The sequence below is a fragment of the Sycon ciliatum genome, chromosome 8 (assembly GCF_964019385.1).
Source record: "Sycon ciliatum chromosome 8, ocSycCili1.1, whole genome shotgun sequence".
Classification (NCBI taxonomy): Eukaryota; Metazoa; Porifera; class Calcarea; order Leucosolenida; family Sycettidae; genus Sycon; species Sycon ciliatum.
Window position 1 is genome coordinate 7,304,689 of NC_088650.1, and position 22,074 is coordinate 7,326,762.

Consider the following 22,074-nt stretch of genomic DNA (forward strand, 5'->3'; position numbering starts at 1 on the left):
TGAAGCAGATTCAATTTTTTGTTGCAGACTGCTTGGGGAGGTTCAAAAGGCCTCTGTGCTGTCCTGGTGTTCCAGTTTGCATAGTATGTTGTCCAGGGAGCGTTCACAATGGCCGGATTTCTTGCAGGGGTGCTCCAACGAGTGCGCTTTCTCCTTCGTTTACTGGTGTTCGCTTTGTTAGTAATGTTTCTTTGTTCGGTGAACATTGTCCATGGCTTCATTCTGACTTTGATCACATTCAAGACCAACCATATGAACTTGAGCTCAATATATGGCCGTGTGTTGGCACTTGGCATGAAGGTCTTCACAAGCACTGAGGTTATTGTGGAGGGATTGGAGCACCTCGAGAAAGAGCATAGCTGCATATTCGTCTCGAATCATCAGAGTTCCCTCGACTTGCTCGCCATGATGGCCGTTTGGCCCCAGAACACCGTGGCAGTGGCAAAGCAGTCCGTCGTATTCATGCCTGTGTTTGGAATAGCAGCGTACTTGAATGGAACGATCTTGATTAATCGTAAGAACAGCTCCGGAGCGAAACAACAATTGAATGCAGTATTTCAGGGAATGGTCCAAAGGAAGGTGAGATGATTGCTCATGTATTTCCTCGTATGCTATACTAGTAAAGGGTGTAAATGTTGGAGAATAATGCATGCTGTTGTATTACATGTATACAGTACAATACATTTATCATGTAGAATGAAAGGAGAAACTGCCTGGTACGAACGAGTAATGAAGTGAAAAATTGAAATTTAATTGTTCAGTACATTGTACTTGAAGAGGGGAAGGCACCTTGTGGAAACAGTGGTCAGAAATAGGACCAGGCTCTAATCCAAGCTCCGTCTCGGAATTGTGGTCCGAAAGCTTTTTAGTACAGTAGTGAGGCTGCGATATATTTCCATGGCCAAAAAATGTGTATGCCTCTGTGATGACCTAGGCTAGAAGCGTGTTACAGTCAGACCTCGGCATAACCGCACACATCCGTTTTCCACGAAAAATATCCGGATAGGCGAGGGAACCGGATAGTCAAACGCACATACTGCATGTATGCATGGGATATGCTGTGAATCGGTAACCAACGATTTTCTTCCGGATGGCGAGGGGTCCGGATAAAAGAGGACCGGATAAGCGAGGTCTGACTGTCCTGGTATGATATAAGGTAGTTGGATTGGGGGGGGGGGGGGTGCTGTTGTACAATGTACTTTCACATCTTGCTAAAAATCAACTGTGGGTCAAGCCGAAATCCACTCTCCAACAGCAGTAGGCAACGAGCGGGTTCTATAACAGGGGCGCCCTGCCCCCAAAAATGGGGTATTATTGAAAATATGTATTGTGTACATGCAAGAGTCCATAACCCCCCAGAGTGTGCAACTCGTGATCCTTCTCAGCACAAATCAGTGCCGCAACGAAATCCAAACTTCATACGTCATGTAGTGAGTAGCTATGACGAAATGGGAAGTTTGGCCCGGACCTACTTCGCCCGTTTGCCCAATTTGGGGTCTTTCTTTACGAATCCACGGCCAGGTATTGTACGTAACACGCCTGGAAAGGCTCAAGTACACAAAGAATTATTTTAGAGTTGTCGAACAGTTTTCTCTTTTGAGTGTCTCTCCGATAAGAGAAGAACAATGGCCACTGTTGAACCTAAAGCAAAGCGCTCCCCATTGTCGCCGGAGTGCAGTGTCTCTGTGGACGATATTCGTCAGTTTTTGCTCGATCTGGGCTCCTCATTTTCTTCTCTCGATTGTCGAGTGTTGGAAATTGTTAATTCTTCCAGCACCTGGATAGAGATTTATTGCTCGAAGTCTGTGCTTCTCACATGCAATGGAACACCCGTCAATTTGAACCGTCTGGTTGTGAACCCAGCAGGAACATTCACTTTCGAGTGTCTCTTTGGTGGGCGAACGGCTTATGGACTCTTGCTTGTACCAAAATGGGACTGAGGAGCAGGTTGAAGCACATCTACTTCGAAATCGATCGGGTCTTCATGCCGTGTGCCAAGAGCTATTTCCATCAAATCTTGTAAATCTATATCCATGCCTATTCTTGCTATCCCGGAGTCACGAACTCTCCCAATACAAGCTTTTCAGACAACGAGCAGAGAAACTCTCTTCAAATAAAAAAATTCTGTGACTGTGAAATCAAAGCCGTTCTGCTGACACTGCATAGCCCGTGGAGCAAACGTTTTACGTGACACTTCCGTGGCTTGCTTCAAAGCAACCTTCAACTTGGAACCCCCGCCGGATGTACCAGATATGCACATGGCCCCATCCGCCCATGCTTGCCCGGGGACCGGATGACGCAATGTTTGGATTTCGTTGCGCCAGACCCCAACCTGGAGTTGCACACTCTGGGGGGGTTATGGACTCTTGGTACATGTGGGTTCCAATCTCACTTTTTTTCTTTTAGGGGTGGGGTGTTATGCACCGCCCTGGATAATATTGCATTATGAGGTCATCATTTTTAATATTAGTGCTATCTCTCCTTTTTCAATTTTATATTTATACCGGTAATCAGAACTCATAGTTTTGCAGTATTTTGACCTGTATTTTCAATTTTTCGGATCCTTTTCCGTTTCTCACAAGTAGCTCGTGCTCACAAAGATGGGACGATCAGATATTAAAATATACTTATATTAGCAATACGCCTCAATGTTGAGGCATGACGGTATATCAGCTTGCTCTCTACGAGCATAGAGTGTATAATAAGTATATCCATCATGGAGATATAAGGACAGAGAGAGAGAGAGAGAGAGAGAAAGTTACATTTATAAAGACAGGTAAGTCTAACAAATGAGGACTGAGACCTCTACAACAGGGTTTTTACGCCTGAAAGCAGGTGCATGATTTAACAAGCAGGTTGTCAGTCTAGATTTTATGCGCAGATGGAGAAAAAATGCGCAGAATTTTTGTAATGAGATGAAAAACCAGAGAGAGAGAGAACTGTATAAATGATAAGATAATATTTTTATACATCGAATATATGTACCGAAGGTACTGTACAGTCCAGAATCGCTTTCTAGACACTTCAATCAGTGGTGAGGATTCTGATGCCTGAACCATCACGAGTGAGTCGGACTGATCACTGTCTACGCTCTCGTAGGCCTTCCTCTTCCTTGACTCGATGTCATCGCACACAACTTCAGGCATCTTTGTGTTGGGGCAATTCTCATCGATGTCGACGGTACCGACGCGCACTACAATCCGTGTCACCCGTGTGGGGATGACAGATAACTAAACGGCGTTGGTGTTGAAATTTTTCCGTTACGCATCTTGTCGAAAGATCTTCCTGGTGTTCAAATCCTTTACCAATTTCAGGAGTTCGCTTGACTCGACTTCTTCTGCATCCTTGAACACCTCTTCAGCTTCGTTAATGGCGCCTTTGGCTTTCATGACGTTGTACATCGACCTACGGCCGTCGTCCCAGCACCTCAACAGCATACCATTGTCGTGTTGCGATGGGGAGCCGTAATCATCGACTCCGGCCATGACGATTTTCGGTAAACGTTGGCGCTTCTCGCCCGCCGCCAACACTCGGGTTGATACCCTGCAGAGATACTCTGCAACTTCTAGCGAGGTCAGATCAACGCGATCCGGATGCAGAAGCAATGGGCGTAACTAGGGGTCAAACGGGTGTACCTTTAACTAACGAACGGGTAATTTTCTTAACGGGCGGGTTAACGGGTACCCTTTAGCAGCCATGTATAATTTGTTGCGCAATTTTCACATAAATCAAGATTTTTATTCATCTGTTCTCGGGTTGCATTTTGATATCACATTGTGATTCGCAAATCGATTGGTGTCTGATAGTCGCAGGAGTCGATCTACTAGGTGCGAAAATGCAACAACAATGCAGACATCCAGCGTGGAGTTGAAAATAATTGACTCCCGCCTGGAATACACGATCCCAGCAGTGTTGCTCCGTACTGACTGGTTCATCAAAATCCAAACGGGTACCCTTTTACTAACGGTACCTGAGCTTAACGGTCGGGTACCCGGGTACCCGGCACACCCAGAGCTGTCACTGGAGGAGCTGGAAGAAACAATTTCGACTTCGATGCCATGAAAGTCTCGCTCAAGCTCAACTAAAGCTTCGCTGAGTTCTGGGTCCACGGAAAACGATGGCAGAAGCGACATTTTGAACAAGACCAAAGAGAACTCACAACTAGCTAGCCGACAACCAAAAGGCAAAAACGAACAAAGAAACACGAACGACACGCATTTGTGCGTAGGCTTATTTGGACTTCTTCTTCTTCTTCTTTGAGAGAGAGAGAGAGACAGAGATAGCAATTGTGAGGCATAATGCAATATCATCAGGTTTTATAGGGTAAGATCAAAGGTCACGCCACGGGGAGGTGACGACCTTGGAGAACACGGTGCGCGCCAAAAGGGTCAGTGAGGTATGTCGCAATACAAATAGCTTGCTTGCAAAAGGTCCTGGCTGCACTAGCGAGGTGTGAAAATGCGGAAGCTCAATGAGACCCGAACCTGGAATGCCTCAATCTGTGGGTAGTACAGATTACGGAGGAGCAGCGTGACTGTGTTCTTTGTGCAATTTATCAACTACATATTTTGCCATGGCTGGGTCTCGCCCTCATCTCTGGGGTTGCTCACATGGGCAATGCGTGTGCAAATGCTACGAGTCTCGCTCTCGTTCGCTCTCTCTCCTATTATTGGATGGATGTATTGGTGAAATCGAATAATGAACGTACCCATCAACCTTTGGTAACACTTCAGGAATGTTGGCTGCTCTCTATGCTAGCATAAGCGCATAAGCTCACAGAGAACAACGCTTCCTAGTTGGTATTTGTTCAGAATTCTCCCTGTTTCTCATCTATGTTATCGTCGTGTGAATTGCGGTTTCTGTGTTCCTTGCAGGGGCGTATCTGGTTTTTCCCGGAAGGCACGCGCAACCGTACTAGCGACGGCATGCTCCCGTTCAAGAAAGGTGCCTTCTTCATGGCCATTGAGAACCAGGTACCCGTCGTGCCCATTGTCTTCTCTTCAATGTCAGACTTCTACTCAAGAACGGAAATGAGATGGGATAGTGGTAAGTGTGGACGGTGCTCCTTGTAGGTGTGCAATGAGCTTTCGGACGTTGTCACCGAACTTTCCATTTCCATTTAAGTTGACTGTTGTTATTGAAAAAATGAAGTTGAAGACTCCACTGCAGCAGTGGTATTGAAGTCGTGATAATTTGTTGCCTGTAACACACACGCGCGCGCACACACACACACACACACGCGCGCGCACACACACACACACACACTGTGATGTTCTTGGGGTGCATGGTTGTCACGTGTGGTCATTGTGCAGCTATAGCAAACACTGTGACGGCGGTGTTCAGGGCACACACACACACACACAACTGTGGTGCCCGGCTTTGTGCATGTGCATGGCTCAAGGCCTGAACAGCAGCTACATAGTGTTTATGAGAATGCTGCTGTCTGATGATCGCTCCGATGCGTGAAACTTTAAGTTACAGCTAACACAGCCTTTCGCCTCTGTTGTGTGTGTATACTGCTCTGTACATTCGTACATTGAGCACTCTACCTCGAGCTTCCTAGACCGGCCTTGTTAGTGTTAATGAAATATCCTGCTCTTACTGTACTCTGTATAACGTGTAATGTTTAAAAGATGTATCAAAATGTCGGTGTCGGGGACCTGCCAGGTTTCAGGTGTAATGTAGAATTAGGTGACCAGCATTCCCTTCACATACAGTGCATACGCTGGTGCCGTTTAGGTGTAATCTAAATTTAGGTGCCTGGTTTCTCTACCGAAAATAAAACACATGAGAACTAGTTACTGCAACTATCCACGACTGTAACAAGATAATAAACAGTCAGAAAGTGTGATAATAGGGCACAAAACTGACAAGTTACTGAGACATTCAGCGGCCTGAAACCTAGCTCTAACACACCTCCAGTGCGCAAACCAACAGCCTTCCAACTTGGAACATTCTTTGTTGCCGTGGGACTTAGCTTGTGCACATTTTCGCTGCGCTCACCTTCCCCTCTTCGGTCCTACGTAACCATGAATCTTCCAAGTTGGAAGGCTGTTGGTTTGCGCACTGGAGGTGTGTTAGAGCTAGGTCTCAGGTCGCTGAATGTCTCAGTAACTTGTCAGTTTTGTGCCCTATTATCACACTTTCTGACTGTTTATCATCTTGTTACAGTCTTGGATAGTTGCTGCGTATCTTGTTCTCATGTGTTTTCTTCTCTCTTTTTTCTTCTTCTTCTTTTAACGAAAATAACCTGTTATACATTTATGTTATACTAAGGGGGCGTTCGTTTTTGATCTACAGGTTTGGGTAGAAACTACTTCTTTCGGTAGAGGTGTTCGTTTTTTGAAAAAAAAATCTACTCAAAAGGGTAGATTCTACTTTCCTCTACCGGCTCTACCGGGAAAAAGTTGGTAGAGCTACGGGATTTCCAGCAAGATCAAGGACTTCTACACAACTCCATACAGAGGAGAAACATTATACTTACATATCGCGTAAACTACTAAATCCGGTAGAATAGCGTTCGTGCACTTGCCTCTGCCATCTACCTCTATCGATAGAGTGACTCTACTCTACTCTACCAGGTAGCTAAAAACGAACGCATCCTTATAGTACTCTGTCTTTTCCTTGTGCTTGCTTTCTCCAATTCCAGGCAAGATCCGTGTGAAAGCACTGCCGCCGGTCCCCACCACTGGAATGTCGAAGGACGACATGGAAGACCTCATGAAGTCTGTATCGTCGCAAATGCTGGATACACTAGAACAGCTCAACGGCAAGTAAAACACGTGTGTCGGCGCAATGCCGTCCGTCCATGCCCGCTCTGCTCACGGCATAGCCGATTGGTAAAGATCCGCACTCTGTCGTGAAGTGAAGAGTTCCTCGTGTTCGGTGGATCCACCCTAATGGTCTACTTCTATCTTGTCTTGTACTTAACTGACCTGCGTATTGGACAGAGAACCTTACTCAAACTGACCTGCATTCTTTTTTATTAAAGCAAACTCTAGGAATCTTTACAGGCTGTTGATCACTTTATTTTTTCCCCTTTCTCCGAATTGATTAATGTTTTCGGAGCCTGAGATTCTAAACTCCCTTCACTCTCACCGACCTGCACCCCATCTCTGTCCCACACTGCCTTAAACAACGGATCATCACTGCCACCTTCCCTAGGGGCGTTATACCTCTCTCGTGTACCTTGGCAGTTTGATGTCCTGGTGTACACTTGGTTCGTGCCCTGCTATTTTATTTTCTTCTTTTATTTATGTTAGCTGCTTGCTGTTTGCATCACTCGGGTCTAGGGTGTCATAGTTGTTTCAGCTTGTGTGTGAGAGAGAGGCTATGTTGGATTTCATTATTGCTCCGTACGCTGTTTTATCGTCCTGGGACAGGCAGGTGCTCTTCTACGAAAATATTAAGCTGATCATTTTTTGTTCAAACTCAGGACATTATCATGAAACTTTTTAGCTGCCACATAAATACTTTTTTTACATGTAAGTAAAATAATTTCCAAAACGCTGACTAAAGAAGAATAAAAACGCTGAAGGCATGTGCGAGAAAGCGAGGTGGAACTCCTCAAAACAGCAGAAGATGCATGAGAAATGCAACATCATGCATGCATGCATGCAGCATAATAGAGCGTGCTGGCTCTGGAGGTGCTGCTGTTGTCATGTTCCAGGCTACGTGCACTTTACAGTCATCCAGAAGCCTGCTGGGAATCTACGTCACTCCTCAGCATGATAGGACATGAACTGGCAGCGGTAAAGGTTCAAGATGCCGGCGGAAAACAGCACACTGCCAACAGTATTACTGCAGCACACTTGACATAAAGACACTGCGCTGCCTTGTCAGAAGACAAAGACGAGTTACGTTTCAGGCGTGGCGCACACTAGTGTCATCTTGCCGGAGACCCTGATGGGCTGTTGCTTGGGGAGCGAGAGTGATTGCGGTGGCGGCGGTGGTGGTGGTTCCTTGGCGAGCCGCTGCCTCGTCGTCGACCCCGAGGTGATCCGGACACTGGTGACCTGCTGCCACCGTCTTTCAATGCTGCATCTTCAGGTGATACTGATTGGGGACTTCCACCTGAGCATGCGAAACACACACACACACACACACATACACACCCGCACAATTCCTTTCAACTCTCAATGGTACCAGTACAATCCGAGGAAGTGATTGCATCTCTGTGGGGACTTCAAAATCAGCATTGCACCTGACAAAGCAACAGCCACTCAAGAATAATTGTAGTGACCTCATGCCTGCACCACGAGGTATTACTGTATACGCGGCATGCACAAGAAACGAGAGTGTAGCCAGCTCAGGGCCCTCGCTGTGCTTCGTTTTTACTTGCATGTAGGTCATCATGCGTGTTATTCAAACTGATAGAATTACTTTGCAATACAAGAACATGTACCCCATAATCATTGCAGCAGCAGCAGCAGTACAGACGAGCTCCACAAGCAATGCCAGTTCTACTTGGGATTACTCTAACAGTCTAACACTGAGCGATGAAAACAGTCCATGTGTGCGTTCTAGCCAGTCACCTGTAGCAGCGGTATGTGCGTAGCGCCTCGCACCGCCGTGGTGAGGCGAGCCGTGACGTCGGCCGGCATGTGGAGATCCTACCGGTGAGCTGTCTCTGCTGCGAATAGCATTATCACGCGCGTCAAACACCATCTGAAGCATCGGTATAAGCTTAGGCAGGCGACTCAGCTCACCCAATCGAACCTGCAATCAAAAGCAGCGGAAGCAGCCACAGTAATGACACGTTATCACCAGCGGTTCGTGTAGTTGACAAAGGGCAAAGGCACGGAGATGATCTGATGATGACCATGGCATGTCTGCTGTCTCTTGGTTCTACAGTGAAACAGTTTGGTATAATGTACCTCCAGGGTACCTACAGCTGTATTTTATAGCCACGGTCAAATGATTGCAAGAGGACACGCACGGGCCTTAAACTTTGCACTGGACTGCCTCACTGTAAAAATCTTTGCTTAGCTAGGGTGGGAGTAGACACAATGCATTTTGTTCAAAATCAGTTGTAACGTTTAGTTGACTCACCGTCATCATGTCAAAGGCAACACCAAACGGAACTGGAGGGTTCGAGCAGTCGTCGAGAATTGGCATCTTGTACCGCTGACTGAAATGCGTCAGAATGACAAAGTCGGTCGCCATCTTCTCGCCAATACCAAGCGCTTCTCCGATAGTCCTAAAGACACGTGGCAAGTCAGTACATGTACAATGCAGTGGACAACAGAACCACTCAAACAGGGAAAGAGATACAGTACTGTATTTGAACTCGGATGGTGGGCCAATTTAATTATGGTTAAAAAGGAGAAGGACAAAATGTTACGAGTTATGACTATAACTGTCCACTTCCGTAGGTGTCAGGTCGCTGAATGTCTCAGTACTCCTTGTTAGTTTTGTGCCATTCCGTCGCACTCGCTGACTGTATGAGTATGATCTGGTTACGTTGGTAGACAGTCAGTCATAACTCGTAACGATTTTAGTCCTTCTCCTTTTAGTACCGTATTTCCCCGAAAATAAGTCGCACCTTTTCACACAAAGATTCAAGGGCAACAAGGGGGTTGGGACTTACAAGTTACAATCGAGGATGACTTACTACTGAAGTGAATATATCGAAACAATAGCGCTCAAACCTGAAAATGGGTGACTTATAATCGGGGAAAACATGGTAGATGTGGTCGTACTTTACAATGGTAACACATTGTGGCCAGTCGCATACATGGCTAATGCCCCCTCCTTTGCATTGGCTTCTGCCATAGGACGTTGAAATAAAACAAACTAAAATAAATAAATACAGTGCAATCCATGATGTAACAACACAGGTATGACTCAGCAGACTCACGAATGACACTTGTCCATGGACTTGTCGACCAGGCCACTGTCAAAGGTTGCCTCGTGAATGAGCAGATCCGCACCTCGAGCTGTCAAAACACACACACGCAAACAACGTTATGTACACCGCACAAACAGATACACACCATTTATGATCACACTCACTCGCTGGTCCAGTGAGGGACTGAGTCGGAATGAAGTCAATACATCAGGCACGTCCACAAGTGCTAGTGCGGACTCGATATCGTACTTCAAACAAAATGTTCCGCTTCCATTCCTAACCATGCCTCTAGACAAGCCACGCTGTTACTGTCTACAGCGACACCTTCACCATATCCAGAGTCCAAACTCCACACAGTATGCAATTCCAAATAAACACTTTCACAACTCGTGTTACCTGCACAGCATATTCGTGATGTAATCCACTTGGATCGTACATAGAAGCGGTCGCCGGTCAAACTCCCGTATGCACAGAGCTGACTGCATGATTCCGAAAGTGAGTTATGACGGCTACTGTAGCCTACAGTACACACCGCCAGTTGTACACTTTGGGGAGTGTTATACACAGTAAGATAGAATTATGTAGGGAGAGAGGGAATTCTACCAACTCTGTGTCTCACGCTCTGGGCAATCTTTAAGCTAACTGGTTTTGTATGTCTCTACTGTACCCCATCAGCGATAAAGCTTTTGCTTCCCTTCCCTTCACCGTGCCTGTGCTTTGACGGTGTGTATGAATGGTGTAGGAAACACAGCACACAGGACTTACCAGCATCAGCCAATGTCTGACATGGTTTGGTGTCGCCACTGTAGACTAGTGTATAGCCTTTGCCAACACTGCCATCCGCCTGCTGCTTGCCGCGGATTTCCACCACAGATGCCCAGGCTGGTACACTGTGTAGCACGGGATGAGTGTACAGCTGAGAGAGAGATAGAGGGAGAGGAGAGAGAGAGAGAGAGAGAGAGAGAGAGAGAGAGAGAGAGAGAGAGAGAGAGAGAGAGAGAGAGAGAGAGAGAGAGAGAGAGGGAGAGGGAGAGGGAGAGGGAGAGGGAGAGAGAGAGAGAGAGGGAGAGAGAGAGAGGGAGAGAGAGAGAGAGAGAGAGAGAAGAGAGACGAGGCAGGCAAAAGAGATCAGTACTTCTAAACAAACAAAGCTTATGGATAGGTCAATCGCCATACTAAAATCTGGAACATGTTTGTGGTCTTGGCCAAATGCTCGGCTTTCTGGCAAACAGGTAAGCTACCTGGTATATCTACATGTACATGTACGATGAAACATGAGCTGGAAAAGGAGTTCTTTAAAAACATGCGAATACAGTAGAGCCTCCCACAGCTAGGTACAGTAGATCGGAACCGAATGGTACTTGTATCTCAGAATGGCTTATAAACTCGGACACACACCACAGCCGCAATGGACAGGACACGTATTTCTTGTTCCGCTGGACTCACTGAACCAAGACCGTTACCACACACACGCACGCACGCACGCACGCGCGCGCACACACACACACACACACACACACACACACACAAGGATGCGAGGGCTTGGCTATTTATGTGGTGACATAGTTCAGCTAACCAGAGGGAGATGTCTGGATAAGGCCTCGGTCACACTACGGCAGTTTGAAGCTGGACGCAGCGTCAACCCGCAGCACTTGACGCAGACGCGGGGTCACACAGTGTTTTGTTTTTTTTGCAGGTCATCTGCCGGCCGCGGCTTGACGCATTTGTCTACGTCACAAAATCACCATGAAAACTCAATGACGACACGGATTCCCACGGAAACCGGCCTTTTGCTTATTATACAAAAAAATTGTCGGACAAAGTTTTCGAATTTTTCATTGATTTTTGATTACAAGAAGACGAAAGGTCCACGCGTGCACGATCGTTGTTGTTTCTTTCCTAATTTGAAGCCATTTTCAGTTGTAGTGTCATGGATCAGGCAAGAAAAGTCCGCATCGCAGCTGTGTTTCTCCTGACTTCGCCATGCTTGTTGTCCTTTTTGGGGCTCTTGACGACAACACAACACTCACAAGTCAACAGGCTCCAGTTGGCCGATGACCCACTCAAACAACTGGTCCTTTCTCGACATCATTTTCTTCTCAGAAAATGCCTCGCTCTTCCGCCAGGTTCGGAGCAGAGCAGCCTCGGCCTCGTAGGTCCACGGACTCATCTTGAACAAAAAGAGGGAACAAAACAAACCTTGAAGAGACGAATGTCGAATAACTGCTCAACTCAAGCAAAGTGTCTTGAAACTAATTTTACTTGAAAGATACTGTTTTTCCGCCAAGCGTCACTCCCATCAGCGGCAACGCAGCCGATTTCCCCACGTCAGACGCAGCAGCGTCTGACGCTCAGACTTCCCGCGTTGCGTCAGTTGCCATGGAAAAGCTCATGATTCTGACGCTGACGCAGCATTTTTGCCGTAGTGTGACCGAGGCCTAAGGGAAATAGCTCTGCTGCAGTATAATAAAGTGTGTGCCCACAGCGCATGGTACCGCATTCATCCACTTACCCGTGTGATGGGCAAACCGGTACGAGCAAGAACATCCGTGGCCAGGCCTTTGCCAGTCGCTCTGTTCGTTCCAAAGAAACTGCAGACGGGAAGACAAGAACCAGAGTGCCAGCACAATTAACGAAAACTGCTTTAAAAATAAATCCCTTCTGGAGACAAGATTGCAAGTTCAATGTCCTCCAAGTCCCACTGACACCCTACTCAGTGCGTTTACAAGGCACACAACACTGCAATCGACTGCTCTAGTCAATCCACCACCATCACCACTCTGTTTGGATGACAGCTACACCATAGCTCAGCGGTTAGAGCATCGCTGGCCTCAAGTGAAGGTCCCTGGTTCGAGTCCTGGAGGTGACAGTCAATTTTTTCTTCAGACTTTTCCCGTTTGCATTCCCTCAACCAGTGAACATCACTACTTTCTTCCCCTGTTGCCAAGATGGCAAGACAACGGCAAGCATGATGATCACTGTTAAAGCGGGTTTAGTCTTTCTCTTCTAATTGTCTGCTAACTTTAGCCTTTCTGACATGACAAACCTGTAGAAGGCAGCGCGGCACTAACCTGATATCGGGCACAACCATGGCAGACGCCAAGTACCTGTAGAAGGTCATCCATGTGGTGGGGCCGATCACAACCACCGGTGGTACCTGCAATGTCGCCAAGGAAAGAGAAATAAATAAATAAGAATGCGTGTTTGGCTTATGCTCGTAAAGCCAGGAGCAGAGAGTTGTATACAAAGTAACTGCATTAACTGTTGCCATCTCACTCTGTCCAGTTGTTGAACGTGCACTTGTGACTGTTGCATACAAGACCACTGGTATACATAGGGTCCATGTGCATCCAGAATCAAATCAAGATTAACACAGCACACACACACTTCTCAGGGGCTACACAGAAACACATTTAAAATGACGACGCAATCTCAGAATCCCTAGAGTCTACATTGGCTACACTGTAACACATGTTCATTCTACAATGCCCCTTACCTCCCAGCCAAGACGCTTGCATGCCGACTCACGTTCCAGCAGGACAGATGCGATGCCCTGAAGGGGTCAACAAAGGACGTGTCAGTATATGAGTATGCCAGGTTTCAACCAGGAAATATAAGCTATGTTAAATACTGGTGGGACTGGTGTTGAAAACTACCTGTTGTCTATACACCTCGGCGCTAGTATTGCATGTCATGTCAACATAAAAATTTAATAGAAGTGGTAACTAGTATTGCATGTCATGTCAACAATAAAATTTAATTCCCGTAGCTATGCAGAAGACGTTACTTCAGTAACGTCTGGCGCTAGCCAGGGTCCACACACCTTTAATTTGGTGTTTGTGTGTTTGTTTGTGTCACGCCTGGCGCTATCCGTATCTGACGGCAAAAAAGCATAGGATGTTATAAATTTTTCAATTCTCCTACATGTATTTTTTTTCAGGTATATCCTGGGATTCGAACCCGCACTATCGCCCTACATGCATTCCCCCATACACTTCGCATTCATACCCATTCTTCCAAGTTGCTTCACGTTATTATCTTGCGTTTGAAAGCCCTATTTGAATATTGCGGGCAGCTGTATGTGGCCAGCTGTGTTTGATGGTACGGTACGGTAAGGAGAGACGGTGTCGTATTACCCTCGATCGTACCTGTCCCGTACCTATCCCCTACCGTACCGTGCCATCAAAGACGGCTGGCCACAATGCATATTCAAATAGGGCTTTCAAATGCAAGATCACAACGTGAAACAACTTGGAAGAATTAGTATGTATGCGAAGTGTATCGGGGGATGCATGCAGGGCGCGCGATAGTGCGGGTTCGAATCCCAGGTTATGTCTAAAAAAAAAGGATTTTTTAAAGAATTTATAACATCCCTATGCTTTTTTTTGTCTAGGTCATCAAGGCAAAAAAGCATAGCGTAGGGCCCTGAGCTTCCAAGCTCTCTCGTAGAAGTGGTAACAATAGAAGGAGTAAACATTCACACACTGCAGTACTACACTCAATCTGCACACAGAACTGTTTCGTCCTTTGTGGACTCGCCAGCGCAGCACAGAGAAAATGAGGCTGAACCTGACAGCAATGAAAAATAAATTTCCAAAGCCAGATTTAAACCAGGCCCGACCGACGCGCCGAACATACCTTGTCAGAGAGGCCAGACTGACAAATCAGCTACTGCTATAGCATGCTAGTAAGACCATCATAGCAGCATTCCATAACAGTACACAACAATCGGCGGGGGAGTCAGAGCGAGAGAGAAAGAAAGAGAGAGAGAGCGAGAGAGAGCGAGAGAGCGAGAGAGAGAGAGAGAGAGAGAGAGAGAGAGAGAGAGAGAGAGAGAGAGAGAGAGAGAGAGAGAAAGAAAGAGAGAGAGAGAGAGAGAGAGAGAGAGAGAGAGAGAGAGAGAGAGAGAGAGAGAGAGAGAGAGAGAGAGAGAGAGAGAGAGAGATGACCAAGCTCTAACGCAAGCACCAAGTATGTCTCTTACACTTTGGTGATCAGCATGGATGTGTGAAATGGAAATAAGCCGTAGGCCACACAAGACACGGTCCAGGTCGAGGCCAAACTGGCGATACATCTGACCCAACGTTCCTTCGCCGCCATCCATCAGCATGGAGAGCTCACTGTCAGAAAGGATACGGTAGTACAGGAAATCATGGAGAGATAGACAGTAAGGCAGGCAGATGAAATGCACCGTATCATGAAAGAATAATCATGCCCTATGGACTGAGAAAGAAAACAATAGACATTTGAGTCTACAAAACAATGGGCTAAGGCCAGTACAGAAAATACAAGTGAACCAAACCTCTCTTCATATAGAGGTTAGGCGATTACACAGTTAGTCGAGATGCTTTGTATGGCGTGGTAACAGTCATGGCGCAGCGCTGCACTAGCTCTAGCTCAGGTGAAACCCCCGACTCACGCTGTGCACTTAGCTCCCCTAAGCCAATCCGCTGACTCACGCTGTGCACTTAGCTGCCCTAAGCCAATCCGCTGACTCACGCTGTGCACTTAGCTCCCCTAAGCCAATCCGCTGACTCACGCTGTGCACTTAGCTCCCCTAAGCCAATCCGCTGACTCACGCTGTGCACTTAGCGCACATCAGCGACTACCAGTACACTGTCCCACTACCATGACAGAATTATTTGCATGACCTCTATATCATCACAGTGATCAGCCTCACTCCCTTCGTTCCAAGAAATTACAAGCCACTGGTCGAGAAACGAGAAACGATCAATGCTGCTGCCTTACCCAAACTTCAAAAGGATAGCACTGACGTTGCGGAACTTTCCCGGTATGGCAGCGCCAGTACCGAGAAACACCACTTCGCTGGCGAGCGGGTCGAATGAAGACGGCACTTGCGCCACGGTCGATGCCTCCGTCCATGGAAGCACATCTGACAGAGAAACAAGAGCAGAATCAGGACCGGCAGAAGCAGTTATTGATTGGTCCGGCCCCACCACTATCATTCATGCTCGTGTAGGATATGGCAGGTACATATGGCCTCCTCTGCAGGAACATGTGTTGGTGGCCAAAGAGTTGGTCCGGCCATGGCCTGACCAACCGGACCAGTTCTGTCAGGCCTGAGAATACATTGTTCTAGGGACCCAGGACGATGTACAGAACGGTGACTAGTGCTCGTTTTCCGTACTGCAGCCATTGCAGCAAGCGCAGCAGTAGAAAACAAGCAAAAGTACTGCCTTCAGCATGGCAATCTGAACACTCAACACTGCACATGTAACGTTACATCTAATGATACTTCCTGCAAGAGTGTGCCAGATACAGTAAATTACATACCTGATTGACACCACCCCTCCCACAATAACAGAGATAAACATGACACCCCTTTCAACAAGCTAAGGAAAAGGATGGATACGCCCCCTGTCACTCACCGGGGTCCTTCGCACGGCGGTCTGAAGCACGACGGTCCGAAATAGCTGCCAAACTGGCCAGGATATCGTCTAGAAAACATCAGCATGCAAAGGGCACACACACACAGCTAAACTCGGGGAATTTCGCCACACAATAGAGCTGAACACAGGGGATTTCTCCAACAACAGTACCGAACAGGTAGTGCACCAGATACAATCACTCGGAAAGACACGCTTTAGGAGCTGTATCTGCAGCTTGGTCCTAGAGGGTGGTGGTGTTCCTGATCCTAGAGGGTGGTGGTGTTCCTGATCCTAGAGCAGAGCATGAATGCAGAAGATTCAACATTCAACAAGGAATGCAAGAGACTGCATGGTCATCCCCCCCCCCCCCCCCCCCCCCTGCTCGCCAGTGCTAACTCGCCCAGCACAGGCACGGGATCGGTAGTAGATGGATCGGTCACATTATCACCAGCACTGGTCACCACATCAAGACACAACTCACCTGCTTTATCTGCCAAAGGCATGCCACTGTCACTGGTGACAGTCTGCGTAGATTCTGCACCGGAAAAAGGGCAAACACATAATACCAGTTCAGTCCAAAACACCATAGTGCCTACGGAAATCAGAGTGCAAGCACAAGTACATGTAAAGCGAAAAATTCCTATGCCAGAGAGTGATTTTCGGAGAACACTGCATATGCCTTGCCAGTCATTTCATGGTGGCTACAATGTACATGTACACTGAAACACTTCACAATAGCGAGAGTTCCCAGATTGCCTAGAGTGCTCAACACCACAATGATGGAGTATTACCAGAAAGGCAGAAGAGAACAGAGACAGCCGGCTAGGTTAGTGTTGTAACGCTGCGTTTCATGCACATAGCAAAGCTAAGGCAATCCTCAGACAACTGAACACTCAAACACTTCAGTATAAAGTTCCCTGCACATACTAGTAGCATACAGTACTGGCGGGAGCTGAAGATCGGAGCGCCGAAGAACGACCAGGCTAGAATTTCACCAAGCACAGCATGCCAATGTATACACGGTGACTCAACCGCTGCCCATACACTGTACACTGTAGTGCATGGGAAATAAGAACATCCTAGACTACAAGGCTGACCTTCCAGTTCTTCGGCAATAGTACTGTACTTCGTACTTCAAAGTATGAGGACTGAAACCAGAGGCAGCATGTGCTGACTACACTCCAACGACATGTGAATCAGAAAATTCGAAGAAATAAAATAAAATATGCCGACCCCACCAGGCCCTGAACCGGGAACCTTGTTTGTCATGAGCAATGCTCTAGCCATCTATGGCACCAGGCCGAACCACTTCCCTGACTGATCCTTCGAATTCGAAGTTCTCCCAAGCCTTCCAAAAGAGAAAGGAAAGCATCGTATTCACCTTGTGTAGGCTCGGGTGCAGCTTCACACGGGGGAACAGGGTCTTCAGTGCTTTTCGCGCTGGCGTTGGCAGTGCCAGCATTGACCTGCGCTACTTGTTCCAGTTCTCGCTGCACCTTGCGCAGTTCCTCCACAGCGGGCAAGACGTTGGGAATGGCGAGCAGCTCATCGCGCAGTGCATTGACATCGATCGGAGTCTGCACCTGCATGCTGCAGAAACAAATCAGACAAACATCAGACGCATAAAGTGTAAAACATACAATTTTAGGTGAATTAAAGTTTCAGTACCAGGGACCTGCCAGGTTTCAGGTGTAATGTAGAAGTAGGTGACCAGCGTTCCCTTCACATACAGTGCATACTCTTGTGCCTTTTAGGTGTAATTTAAATTAAGGTGCCTGGTTTCTCTACCGAAATCACCGAAATTAAAGTTACACCGAAAATAACGTGTTTGACAGTAGTGAGAGTATACTGTAAATCAACTAATTTTCGCTGGCGATTTGATTTCGCTGATTTCGCCACTTGATGCCAACCGGCCAAAGTAAATCGCAGGCTAAAGTTTGTCATAGGGCAAAGGATGCATGATTGAACCCCAATCGGCCAAAGTTTGTTCACGGCCAAAAGTTTCATTTCGAGATCGGCCAAAGTTTCTCACCGGCCAAAATTTGTTGATCTACAGTAGCAAGAGTAGATAAACAAGAGTGTGCAACTCCGGATCTCTCCTGCACAATCTGCAGATACCCCGCGCCCACGGCGGAATTTTTTGTTTACGTCACCTTTTTTCAGAGAAACGCGGCTTTGCCGCAGAGCAGTGTGAGAGCACGTGCTGGGCACCGACCTTGCAGTGTAAAGCCCAGCCAAGTGCACGAGGGAAAACTCTCCAAAAGGCTCGCAGCGCGTGCGTCGTCGAAAAGATTACGTCAACAAAAAATTCCGCCGTGGGCCAACCCATGCGGAGTTGCACACTCTTGTTTATCTACTCTTGACAGTAGTGTCAAGCTTGAACTCAAACCTGCAACAAATTCTTATAGTTTCTTCTTCTTTGTATGCATGCTCTAACATCACGCACAGAGCAGACGACATGTACACTTGGCAAGTATGAGCGGTGAACAGCAAGTCGGATTCGGCTGGGTAAAGGTCTGAAGAGCCCGTGCCAGTTCTGATCGTGTCTTGCAGAATGAAGCCACAGTTGTGCTCGGTGAAATCCGACCCAAAACTGCATACTGTAAAACACGTTATTTTCGGTGTAACTTTTTAAAATAATTTCGGTGATTTTTCGGTAGAAAAAAAGGCACCTAAATCTAGATTACACCTAAAAGGCATTCGCGTATACACTGTATGTGCCGCGAATGCTGGTCACCTAATTCTGCATTAAATTTTACACCTGAAACCTGTCAGGTCCCTGGCACCGAATTTTAATACACCCCAAATGACATGTTTTACAGTATTTGTCGACCTCAACTTGCACGGCGCATGACACCCTGGAAGTGGAAGTGGTATGAATGCGGTTGGACGTGCACATATACAAGAACAGTGATGTAATCAGAACTGGTTTAGGGCATCAGTTTAGCTTTGGGTCGGGCTTCAGTAAGCGCAACTGCAGCAGCAGGCCAAGCACACACTGCACTGTACTGTACTGTACTCAAAGTGTCACTTACTCAGACCAGCCATGCAGCATGCGATTCTTGCGACCCGTCTGCTTGTACAGGGCAAACGCCAGCATGAGATCGCCGGAGCGGCAGTTCTCTGGAAGGTCCGCTGCTACGGCGGGCTGTAGTCAACACATGAGAACATGCATCGTACACACTATTCTAGTCAAGTCCTACCAAGATAGAATTTCTAGAATCTAGAATGCCGGTAGCTTGGAGCCAAGTAAGTGTCGTAGTCAAGGTAAGGACATGGATTATGCTTCTCACTTGTGACACTCGTACAATTCCCCAGCGTTGGTTTATCTAATACACTGAAACTTTAGTACAATATACCTCAAAGGGCCATGAAAATCTGTACTTTACAGCAGAGGTACTGTGTATCCAAGGACGAATGACAGGTATAGTGTAATGCAGGGTCCTCAAAAGTTGTACTTGATATCCCACAGCATATTCTCACCAAAGTACTTGACACTGAACTGTTTCATTGTAGCCTCACAGTGGTATGTACCAGCGGTATGTAATGTTACCTTTATTTTACTTCACCATAGGTACAGGCATTGCTGCCTTCTTGCTGTGGATCATGAATGATGCCTCAGCTCCTAGGCTATGATGAAAATATGTGACGCATACAGACACAGACAACTGCTCTTATAGTGGCAGTTGCAAGGATAACACCATCTAACTACAGCAGTACTAGTATTACTCCTATCATGTACCAGTTGATAGCTGTAGTATGGAATGGGGAAGACACGCTGATCCAGGACGTTGAGCTGCGCTTGCAGCTTTGTGCCAGAGAACTGCACCAGGGGTGCCGGCGCTACTGCCCTGTTCAAACACAGATGTTTGACGGTCGGCGCAAACCTAGCAGTGTTGTTACACAAACCGACCAAGCACACGTGTACACACACACACACACACACATACACACACACACACACACACACACACACACACACGCACACACACACACACACACGCACACACGCACACACACACACACACACATGTCCACACGTGCACACACACACACACACCAGAGTCATTCCATGCAGCTAAACTATACGGCAACTAAATCCTCAAGGGGAAATGTACAAGCGAAAAGCAAATGCCTTCGCATCAAACGCGGTCACAGAATACACAACAACCGCGACATGAACAAACCACAATAAGCCAGGTACAATGCTGATGGCACATACAGCTACCCAGCATGCACTTCCATACATCCCCTTTCCTGATGTCTGCTAAAGCAGCACTCCTACTCAAGCAATGGATATCTCGCACTCACGATTTCATCCACGTTTGGTACGTGTCAGAGTCGATGATATCCTGCGGAGTCATGTGAACAAGCACAGCTACTGCATCTGCTTTCTCCCCTCCAATCTGCCATCTACAGGGATAACCAAACAACAGAACAATCACCAAATCCAATGATCAGCATAGTAGCACAGGAAGAGAGAAAGAGATAGATAGATAGATAGAGATAGATAGATAGAGAGAGAGAGAGAGATAGAGATAGATATATAGATAGAGAGAGAGAGAGAGAGAGAAAATGCTGCACATATAGTATGATCGAAAAGAAAAAAACATAAAACATAAAACATCTCATACAATATTAAAGCAATACTACACTGCAAATATGTCCATGTCATTCCAAGAGTCATCTTCAGCAAACCAACACCACACAAAGAACATCAAATAACAGCTACAGCAAGTAAATCCTGCAGCGCCCGGACAACTTACTTGGAGAATTTGTTAGAGCTGGTGATTGGTGCGACGAAGTCCGATGTTGCACATTCGACAACTGTGTGACAAGAGGAAGATGTGCCCCTTTGAAATCTAGCCTAGTACAGTCTGTATCGGCTATAGCGTACCCTTTTAATTTCCGTGTTTTTATCACTAGAACCGATGCATCACTATATGCGATACGATCGATTTTTCTTCTTCGATCGACACATGAAAGGCAAGGAAATACTTCCAGCATGGCGTTTTGACAAAATGAGCATGCTGCATAGTTGACAGTGCCCGCATTTCCATAAAAAAAGTCTGTTATATGTACATGTACATGTATCACTATAAAAATAAGCAACGTGAAGAAAGTAAAAAAAATAGGGCCTTTGATATTATTGCTACATGTACATGTATTTTTGAGTTATCACTATAGCCGATAATAATATAGTGTATTATGCATGTTTTGATTCTTTGTTGCCATCATAATATCCGATATATCATTACATCTGATAATATTGGTTATATTGATATTTTTACTGGATAAAATACGTTTTGCTTTTGATATTTCGTACCAATATCACTGTAGCCGATATATTCTTATATCTGGTCACTCTATAGCCGATACGGACTGTACTGGGTTCATCGTAAGTACCCGCATACACACATAGTGAGACAGTTGAGTGTGAACTACCCTGGGGATAAGTAAGGGTGATAGAGTACCGTAATGAGGGCACTGCACTATGCTACACCAGTCAGTTGGCCTCGGGGTCTGCATGGTGTTCATGAACAGTATACCAGAGGCTGACGATAGGGATTACAGGACACTGGTATCCTAGACAAATCCACGCACAAAACCATGCAACACAAGTTTGACCAAACGAGGCAGTCACACGGCGAGAATTTGACGAACAAGATTAAAACTGCACCGAGACCAATGCCTAACAAGCAGCAAGGACAAAGACCAGTAGATGAGAGTGTTCGATCTTCAGTCTATATGCTCACACCTACCAATGAAGCACGTGCCCTTATTCATCGGCTCATTAACTTCTTCGGGAGTCACCTGAAATCCAACACGTTCAAG

General features: G+C 46.6%; 2 protein-coding genes across 2 annotated transcripts in view; one reads left to right on the forward strand and one right to left on the reverse strand.

Annotated features, from left to right (window-relative positions):
* On the forward strand, positions 1-7,540 carry LOC135823101 (1-acyl-sn-glycerol-3-phosphate acyltransferase alpha-like). The gene is made up of 3 exons (XM_065335934.1): positions 1-579; positions 4,875-5,046; positions 6,650-7,540. Exons 1-3 carry the CDS (start codon positions 109-111, stop codon positions 6,775-6,777), a joined length of 771 nt encoding a protein of 256 aa, XP_065192006.1. The 5' UTR covers positions 1-108; the 3' UTR covers positions 6,778-7,540.
* LOC135823100 (zinc phosphodiesterase ELAC protein 2-like) overlaps positions 7,406-22,074 on the reverse strand; it is a 27,738-nt gene continuing 13,069 nt past the window's right edge. The window contains exons 11-28 of the mRNA XM_065335933.1: positions 22,002-22,053; positions 21,006-21,066; positions 20,551-20,652; positions 19,982-20,126; positions 19,275-19,387; positions 17,621-17,829; positions 16,721-16,774; positions 16,240-16,308; positions 15,599-15,743; positions 14,835-14,970; positions 13,347-13,403; positions 12,922-13,007; positions 12,363-12,441; positions 10,616-10,766; positions 9,860-9,938; positions 9,052-9,199; positions 8,535-8,718; positions 7,406-8,073 (exon numbers count right to left, since the gene is read on the reverse strand). Coding sequence (XP_065192005.1) covers positions 7,886-8,073; positions 8,535-8,718; positions 9,052-9,199; positions 9,860-9,938; positions 10,616-10,766; positions 12,363-12,441; positions 12,922-13,007; positions 13,347-13,403; positions 14,835-14,970; positions 15,599-15,743; positions 16,240-16,308; positions 16,721-16,774; positions 17,621-17,829; positions 19,275-19,387; positions 19,982-20,126; positions 20,551-20,652; positions 21,006-21,066; positions 22,002-22,053 — 2,058 coding nt within the window. The 3' untranslated portion in view covers positions 7,406-7,885. The remainder of the gene's footprint in view (positions 8,074-8,534; positions 8,719-9,051; positions 9,200-9,859; positions 9,939-10,615; positions 10,767-12,362; positions 12,442-12,921; positions 13,008-13,346; positions 13,404-14,834; positions 14,971-15,598; positions 15,744-16,239; positions 16,309-16,720; positions 16,775-17,620; positions 17,830-19,274; positions 19,388-19,981; positions 20,127-20,550; positions 20,653-21,005; positions 21,067-22,001; positions 22,054-22,074) is intronic.